The following is a 9,397-nucleotide window of genomic DNA, read 5'->3' as shown; positions in this document are numbered from 1 at the left end:
TCACATTCACAGCTGGTTTACTGTCACAGAGTAAGGAAGCCATATGCCAAGCTAGATACTGATTACAATTTAATATTTCACTCACCTTGCCATAAAATGAAAAGATTTCACAAAGACACTGGTTTAAAGATTTGCTACATTTACACAAATGTAAAACAAAGTTCACAGCTGTGCTTTGACACCGAGACACTTATGAAATGAAGTCTAAATAAAGACAAAGCATTTAGATTTGAGAGCTGTAATCACTTTAATATATATTTACAATCAACACACATATTTCAGAGATGATCGAAAACAATCAGGCATGTTTGAGGCCATTAATGATAAGGAAAGTGGACAAATAAATTTCTTAGACAAATACATGAATTAATCACACCATATGAAATACTGCAATGTTTGCAATATCTTTTATAGGTAATGGCAACAAGCAAACTTGTGTTCTTGGTAAATCTTTTGGGCAATTCACATTCAAATCTTCAAAATATGCCAAGCTTTAAGGTCCTATGATGAAGGAAGCAGCCTGTAATATCTGAACCAACTGAAATTTCAGGAACATTTATTCTGTGTTTCCCAATGTCTAGGAAAGCAGTGTAAATTAAACCTACACTTGTTAACAAACCCTAAACTGTTTTACATAAGCATGTACATCTACAATATAAAAACATTCATTTGTATCCTATTGGTTCAAAAAGATTCTAGTGCAATAAGACTTAAAATTGAAAAAGCCACATGATAGTAGAAAATTTTCAAATTAAGAAAATAAAGAGGAATTGTATATCTGCATTATACTTGCATTGTTGCATTGATTTGTGCATAACGGCATATCCATTGTGTATGTGTGCAAGAAGTGAATAACTGAAGTTCTTACTGAAGTTCTAAAACCAAGTATCTAAAACCATATTGTTTAATGTCTCTCTCTAGTGGACTTATGATGCATGAGCATCCTGTGACATTATAGAGTTTCACAGGTCTACAGCTAACAGGAAGCAATACTGCTAATGTAGCAAAAACTGTAGGTTAAAAATCATGCAGCCCCTCAGACGAGGACTTCCTGAATGAAGTGATTCAGAGATGACTAACTGAAGGCACGTGAGAGTTTAAAGCACCTGCTGTACTAAATCCAGATTCTTTCTGAAAATCAACACCTTAATGGCTGGTAATTTCTCAAACAAATATCACATTTCATTACAATTCTACTCTAGCTAATGTATACATGACCGAACAGGAGAGCATGTGAACCGTTTTAAATTCAAAGCATGGTAGATCTGTCTACAGGTCTGAGACACCAGCCCTTTTGCTCCTGTCCAATCACATAACTAAAGCAGTGAGGTTACTTCCCAGAATGCTCTGCTTCACAGCTGGGACTGGGTAGTGACGTGCATGATGTCATGTAAAGAGGTGCAGAGGTTCTGAAACAGGGTTTCAGCGTCTGTCTCTGGGTTGGACTTCCAAGCACTGCAGGACGCAACAATTCTAAAAATAAAGAATAAATTAAATATAGAATTTAATTAAATTAGATCAATATAACTATGATTTATAATAACATGTCAGAATAAATTATAATACACTACTGATAAAACATTTAGAATAACTGATTTTTTTAAAAGAAGTATTTTATGCTCACCAAGGCTGAATTAATTTGATTTCATTTCAAATAACTGTTTTCTAATTAAATAGACTTAAAATTTAATTTATTTCTGTGATAGCAAAGCTGAATTTTCAGCCATCATATGCTGATTTAGTGCTCACTTATTATAATTTATTATTGGTGCTCAATTATTAATAATGGTTCTTATTATCAATAGTGAAAACTGTTTTGTTGTTTAATATTTTTGTGGAAACCATAATGCATTTTTTGGATAGAAAGTTCAAAAGAGCAGCATTTATTTGAAATGGAAATGTTTTGTTACATTATAGTGTTAACTGCTACTGTTAACAGCTTTTTATTATGAACAATGCATCCTCACTGAATAGAAGTATTAATTTTAATATAACCCCAAACTTTTTAATAGAATTCTAAAATATTGTAATACAGTATATACAAAGCATATGACTTGAAATAATATTTGAAAAAAAAATTAATCCTTTTTTTATGCCATAAACTGATATGAACCAACCTGTCATCACGAATGCGGTAGAAGAACCCATATCCGTGTGGCACCATGGGTGCGACTGCTCCCAGTACAGTGGTGTAGCCCACCAGACTAGTGGAAAGCACAAAATTCCCCCCTCCTCCACTGCAAATACAGAGCCACATTAGAAGGTTACAGTAAACTGCCTTTACAGCAATACACACCCATTAATACACTGGCAATGAACCATGGGAATTAAAGTGTTGGGCCAGACCTCTTAGTATAGAGCGGATCCATGTAGAGTTCAGGCACAGGAAGACCCTCCTCCTTGGCAATCTGGTATAAGCCCAGGAGGTGTCTGTCAAAGCCTGTGCAAAGATCATTTAAATATTTGTCCCCGTCATATTAATTATTACACAGTGTAAATATTCTTACATTGACAAACACAAACCTCTTCCATCCTGTGCCTCTGCCATCAGTTTGTTATGTTTGCTGAAGGCTGCATTTAAAGCTTGTCTTTTCTCCTCAGTCTGTGTAAAAAAGACAAAAAAGCCATCAAAGCAAACCAAATGTTGAGAACAGTGGAAGCAAACTTCCAATGACTTAGTGCATTTTTTTATTTTGTTCTCGTTGCCTTAAGACAATTAAAAATTAAGATATTTTTTATTTTATCTACTCAATTTTTTTTTTACTTTGAAGAACCAGTGTCCCCATGCTCTCTGAGAACCTGTATATACACTGTATATATTTTTAAGTTCTAGGCAGTAAAAAAAAAAAAAAAAAAAAAAAAAAAGGATGGCCAGTGAACAGGTTTAGCTCTTGAAACTTAGGCCTAACTTAACCCCAACCCTAGAATTATAACTAACAAATGTACCAGAGGAAACCAAAATATACAGTTCATCCCCAAAAATTTAAATTCTGCCTTGTCCTACCAAAATCATAAGATTTTTCCTCCATGAAACACAAAAGGAAATATTTAGCAAAATGTCCAAGCTACTCTTTTCCAATTAAAGAAAGGGAATGGAGAAAAAAAAAAAAGGTCAGCTATATACAAATATACCATATGACAGCTTGTATGAGCACCAGATCAAAATTTAAATCATTATTTGCTAAAAATCTTTGCCACAATGCTGCAGACACCTTCACACCACTGTAATATAGAGCACAAGCTGTAACTTTATGATATTCTTATAGCTACCTGACAGCTCTGGTCCCCATGTACCTTCACTGTAAGGCAAAGTATGGGTCAAACAGGTTTGGAGGGTGAGTAAATGATGACAGCATTTTAATTTGGGGCCAGACTAAACCTTTATTAATCACACCTAAGGCACTCACCGTGGCTGTAGGGTTCAACATGGTTCTGCACCAGTGCTGGGCCTCCTCAGTGCAGGGCCTCATGGTCTCTGTCCGGCCATGAAAGAAACGGCGTGTGGTGGCGGTCTCATAACAACTACCAGACCTGAGAATGACAGAGGGAAGGATGCCAGACTTAGCAAGGGCTGAAGTGTTTTGATTTCGCAGTCAGGAAGCTACCTGACACACTTACTTTCCGTGTAGCCTGTAGTATGCTAACTGCAGAGCCAGCTGTATAAAAGTGTCAGGGTGAAGCTTCCTCTTCTTAATGGCTGCTTTTCCAAATGAGGTGAAGGCATAGCTGACAACCTGCAGGTCCTGAGACTGTAGATACAGATGCTTTGAGATTAAAACTAAAAATCACGTCTGTTTGTAATAAAGCGTTATGGGATTGTATAACAAAGACCCTCTGTGTGAGTGTGTGTGTGTTACTTACACTTTTGGTGTATTGTTCTTTAGCCAGGGCTATGTCTCTCCTCACCCGTTCATCCACAGTGAATATCAGCTCCTCCGGGACAGGCATCTCACGCACAACCTCTGAACCCTGGGAGTCACATAATAATTTAAACATGCACATTCACGCATATAAACTGACATACACAAACATACATTAATGCAGTCTTACCTTCCACACTCCACCACAGCCCCGCAATTTCTGATCTACGTAATATCCATTAGAAACCAAAACCATGGCATCATATGGCGCATGCTTTAAAACAAACCATGACATTAAAATGTGATTATTATTCAGTTATTGAAATATATCATGAATGACATTGACATGGACTGCAATAACTACTGGTAATATTCGGACTAGAATATTGTATTCATCAAAATAACGTCATATGTGGAATAAATAGACACATATTTACACTTTATTTGACTTAATGTGTGATATAATTTGAATCGTGAAATATTAAAATGTTAAATTTGAAGAAAAATGCTGCAATAATCAATGTTTGTATTTACATCACAGTTAGAAGCGAAGGTCCCATTAGAGAAGCAGATCAGATTGTAAGATTTATCACCCCAGCGGATCGTGGGGTCACCAGTTAATGCCAGGTGGGTCAACTATCAAAAGAGAGAGAGAAATTTGTAAAAAATGGCTGAAAAAAAAACCCCTGTAATATCATACAAATACAGTATGTGAGTGACAATCATGAGTGTCCTCATGCAAGTGTGTATGTATTGTGCTCAACCTGTGTGTAGTTTTCAGGGGTGGAATAGGGCTTGGCATCGTCCAGGCCGAGCACAAATAAAGAGCTCTGAATGGTCTCTAGTATGGTCTTATTCACAGGATCAATGGAGATCAGATATTCCCGAGCCTGAGGAGAATCTCATCATCAGAACCATTCAATACACTATTAAACAGATTTATAAACTGTCAGCAAAGGTCCTTTTTTAGAATGTCAGGTGGAGTACATTTGCATACTCCACTGTGATTGGTTGTGTGGCTCTTACCTTTGCCCAGCGCGTCCTTTCCTCAGTGGTGAGAGCGCTCACTCCATCCCCCTCTGGCTCTCCATCACAGCATTCTTTAATGTAAGTCAGCTGCCTAAAGAACACAAGGCCTAAGTGTGGAATACATGCTGCTTTGCTGCAGTATATAGTATGCATACTGTGCACATTACATATAGTACACTACCATCCAAAAGGTTTGGTAAGTAAGACATGTTAATGTTTTTGAAAGAAGTCTCTCATGCTCATTTATTTGGCTGCATTTATTTAATCAAAAGTAGACTAAAACTGTAACCTTGTAAAAATATTATGGTTTATCTTAAAAAAAAAAAAAAAATTATATATTATAATATCTGTTTATAGTGCCACCGTCTTTTATTTTTTCTCCGTCTCATATCTTAGCTAAACTCATAACTTGCATATCATTTGAAAACGTAAAACCTCAAAATTCAGGATTGAAATCGGACTAACATGGAAATGGTACTTTAATATCTTTTGGCAGTCTCCTTCCCCTTAGAGGGTGGAGTCAGGTGTCATATTACTAAATGTAATAAGGCCTTTAAGAATCAAAACTTGTAATAATTTTGACAAAATACATATCATCCGAGAGGTCTGAGTCTCAAGATTCCATATTTGGTTGTAGATAGAAATAATATTGACAGATATTTAGACATTTGTGACAGAAAAAAATTCATAAAAAAAAATTCAATGGAGTTTTGATGGCACCCGGTGGCTGTTTGTGGTATAACGCCCTAAATAAAATCTCTCAGGAACTTCTTTTTTTTTTATCAACTTCAAATTTGGAACATAACTTATTTAGACACAAGGCTTTCATTTTATAGCAAATTTGAATAAAAAATTTTTTTCAAAAATATTTACTTTATATAAAATATAATACAAATTCTACCTTATGTCTGTTTTCCAAAGCGTCAATGAATTATAACAATTTAAGTTTGAATAGTGCACTTTATATTCAAAAAATATCTATATTCAAAAATGGGGGGTGGCACTTTAAGTGTTAAATTTATTTCTGTGGATGCAATTGACTCCAGTCTCTCTAGAAATCATTCTAATATGCTGATTCGTTTCTCAAAAGACATTTCTCATTGTCAGTGTAGAATTTGGAAAACATTTGGAGAAAAAAGATAATTTACTTAATTTACTACTGAAGAATTTAATATGTAACATGATGATGACAATAATTTAGCATACTACTATATGAAGTATTTATCATGCAATGTTTGGAATAATAGTAGGCAGTACACAGTCAATACTCAGCCAAGGACAATCAATGTGCATAATCACACAAAATAAAGACATATACACTACACTGGATCAATAAAACCAACCCAGTGAATCATTGAAAACCAGGAGGCTTGGCACTATACCTCAACAGCTCTGGGGGAGTGAGGATACGGCCATCACAGAGAGCGTCAAATGTGAAGACCCTCCCACGACACATCACTATCATGTGAGAAGGGCAGGGTCCCTCGCTCTCTACAACACACAGAGACCACACGTGCAGCGTAAAGGAACATATGGATGCATTTATGCATGCAAACAAGAACGCATATGCCTAACCTGTTTTGAAGAAGTTGAGGATGGTGTCTTTATTGACGCCAGGCACTTTGCAGGTGCAGAAGAGCATGCGGAACTGATCCATGTCAAAGGGCATCGCTCCTGCTTTATGAACGGCCAGCCTCTCCCTGATGAGTATCAGCAAATACAAACAAACAGCCATGTTAATACATTACTGATGCAGAAAACAACAAGCCATTCCCAATTTTGAAAGATTTTCACTACACTGGCTGTTCCTTTGTTCACAGAAGCGATCGCTTACGTGCGGATAAGTTCCCAGTACTGGAGGGTGAACCACAAATTCAAGCTGGTCCTCTCCAGCTGTGTGCCATCACGTACAGGCCAGCAGTGCTCCACGTAGGCTGTAGGTCCTCCAAAATTCACATTGAGCTGAGATGGGATGCGCACCTCTAGATACGCTGTGTCCAGCCACCAGTCCTCAAGCTGAACAAGAACAAGCGAGAAATAATGTCTATAAACTACAAATGAAAACATTTCTGAGTTAAGGGATTCATTAGCCTGGCTCGAAGAGAAAAGAGTGGTCTACTACCCAGTTGCGCCTGCTCTTGGCTCTCTGCAGAAGCTTTTGGTGTAGCTGGTGTCCAATGCCCTCCTCAAAGTGTTTCACAATGACCGCTGTGGCACGAAACTCCTCCTCAGATGCAAAAGGTTTCACTGGAGAAAAAAAAAATAATATTAACAACAAATCAAATTCAATTCCACATTTTTCCTTGCAAGCTGAACATGTATTTTACTCATTGCCCTATAAACAAGCTGAATGTCTTTTCTAAATATATATTATTTAGTAATACTACCTTAATAATACCCTATAGAAGTTGCAAAACATAAAGCTACAATTTATTTTATTTTTAATGTTAACATTTCATTGAATGTATTAATCCTGTAACGCAACAATCTATCAGTGAATCATTCAGTTAAATATTTTAAGTTTAAAATGGGGCTTTGTGTTGGTCATAAATCTGACCAACAATGTTTTGCTCATATTTGACCAATAATCCGTTAATAATATACCCTATAAATATTATATGTACAAATTGTGGTATTTTACAATATAAAAATCCATAATTTGTACATGTAATATTTAAAGTTCCATAAAAGTAAAAAAATAATTATATATATAATATATATATACTTTAAACTTTACTGTATGACACAGCCCAGTGTCATTTTAGTATTATTTACTACTATAGTTTTTTTTTTTTTTTTTTTTTGTTTTTTTTTTTTTTACATTTTAAGTCAGTTTATAATTTGGTGTTTTCCATCTAATTTTAGTTTAAACTTTTTTTTTTTAAATAGTTTAATAATTTTATTTGTTTTATACTACTTCTATATAGCTTTATTTTTATTAAATTGTTTTCATTTTATTAAATTGTTTTCATTTTAGTTGTCAAATTTAGTACTTTAACATAACTATTTATAACGTGTGTGTTTGTGTTTGCCTAATTTCAACGAACACAAATGATGTTTAATCACTGATCTACAATATAGAACATTATATAGGCGAGTGTTTTTAATAGGACAAACTGAAACAGCCCTGGTAGTGCCTGTATTTACTATTTCAAATGTTAACATGAAATCAGTGCAGTCAGCACTTTAATTTATAGTCAACAACTCTCTCTTTCTTTCTTTTAGACCCCTCAAACTTAAAAGCAATTTTAACTCCCAAATGTTCCCAGTTAAATGAAAGGGGTTAAGAACACTACAGTACTATCCCATGTACTGTAACACATAAATGCAGGTTTGAGCAGGAAAGCCTGTGTTGTCCTCTCTCTCACCTGCGTGCAGGTATTTGTCGAGTGAGTCGTGTAGATCAGGCACAGGTAGAGCTGGGAGGCTGCTCTGATACTGAAATGTCCGCTCCGCGGTGGACTCGAAAATCTGGTTATCCATTATTACTGGACTGATTCAACTGAGAATCAAATCAGACGAACAATCAGAACGACTCCAATCGTAATAATGGAAGTTATCAGATTACAAACACTTCTGCACAGCCTGTTTGTGTTTACTCTCCCGAGCATAGAGACGCAGTGACTTTAAGTACAGGATTCACTCTGGATTTAAGTAATGCATAAATAAATTACTGAAACCATTTAATCATGCATGTACATAATCAAAAAATCAAAACACTACAAAAACATACGCAGATCATGATGAACACACAAACTTAAACAGAAAATAACTCACCTCAGTGAAACAAACAACTGTAGCACTGCAGAAACAGAAACGGCTATGAACTGCACGGTTGAAACGGAGTCTTGATACCTTACTGAAGAACCTCGAACAGTCAACGCCAGATCGGGAATCGCTCCCGTTACCTTTGCCCTAATTACCGAACGTGAAGTTAAAAACAACAACAATCAAACATGGCTGCCAGCCCGAGCGGATTTCAAAATACAGGTTCTGCCTGAACATCGGCGAGCAGTGAACGAATTGATGAAATTAAATGTTCTGTTCATTTGAAGACTACATAAATATTTCCAGACATTTTTGTCTATTTTTAACACAAAAAGCGCTGTTATAAAGTCTTTAATAAAGTGTGTGGTTATAACAAAATAATTTTGTTCCAAAACGTTTTTAAACTTACAGATTGATTCATTCATTAAAATATCATCATTCACAAATGTCATTAAAGTTTCCTTAAGAAAACTCAATTTGACATAAAACATTTCCATGAATGTTTGAATGTGTGGTTAATTTTTATAAATAGTATTTTGTAAATAAACCATATGAAAAAAATCTTTAATACAGAAATTGAAAATATGTTTATCATAAAATGTATTTAAACTATTTCTTTATTTACTTTCTTTAATGAACTTTTGAATACCATAAATGAACCAGACAAGAATAATGACGGTCACATCATTGACTAGGCTATATAAATATATATATAAAGGATTTTTACCTGAAAAAAAAAT

At 35.2% G+C, this 9,397-nt stretch overlaps 1 protein-coding gene across 1 annotated transcript; it reads right to left on the bottom strand.

Moving 5' to 3' along the window:
• Positions 1-228: 228 nt before the first annotated feature.
• crot (carnitine O-octanoyltransferase) lies at positions 229-8,938 on the bottom strand. The gene is made up of 17 exons (XM_052578841.1): positions 8,667-8,938; positions 8,258-8,391; positions 7,012-7,136; positions 6,724-6,905; positions 6,465-6,589; positions 6,272-6,380; positions 4,887-4,980; positions 4,625-4,750; positions 4,395-4,496; positions 4,051-4,134; positions 3,862-3,969; positions 3,619-3,749; positions 3,408-3,531; positions 2,524-2,602; positions 2,347-2,440; positions 2,118-2,237; positions 229-1,473 (listed from the first exon to the last, which is right to left on the bottom strand). Exons 2-17 carry the CDS (start codon positions 8,370-8,372, stop codon positions 1,353-1,355), a joined length of 1,839 nt encoding a protein of 612 aa, XP_052434801.1. The 5' UTR covers positions 8,373-8,391; positions 8,667-8,938; the 3' UTR covers positions 229-1,352.
• Positions 8,939-9,397: the final 459 nt, after the last annotated feature.

The sequence above is a fragment of the Carassius gibelio genome, chromosome B16 (genome assembly GCF_023724105.1).
Source record: "Carassius gibelio isolate Cgi1373 ecotype wild population from Czech Republic chromosome B16, carGib1.2-hapl.c, whole genome shotgun sequence".
NCBI classification, from domain to species: domain Eukaryota; kingdom Metazoa; phylum Chordata; class Actinopteri; order Cypriniformes; family Cyprinidae; genus Carassius; species Carassius gibelio.
The sequence above is the reverse complement of the archived record's forward strand: the minus strand, read 5'-3'. Positions and strand labels throughout refer to the sequence as shown.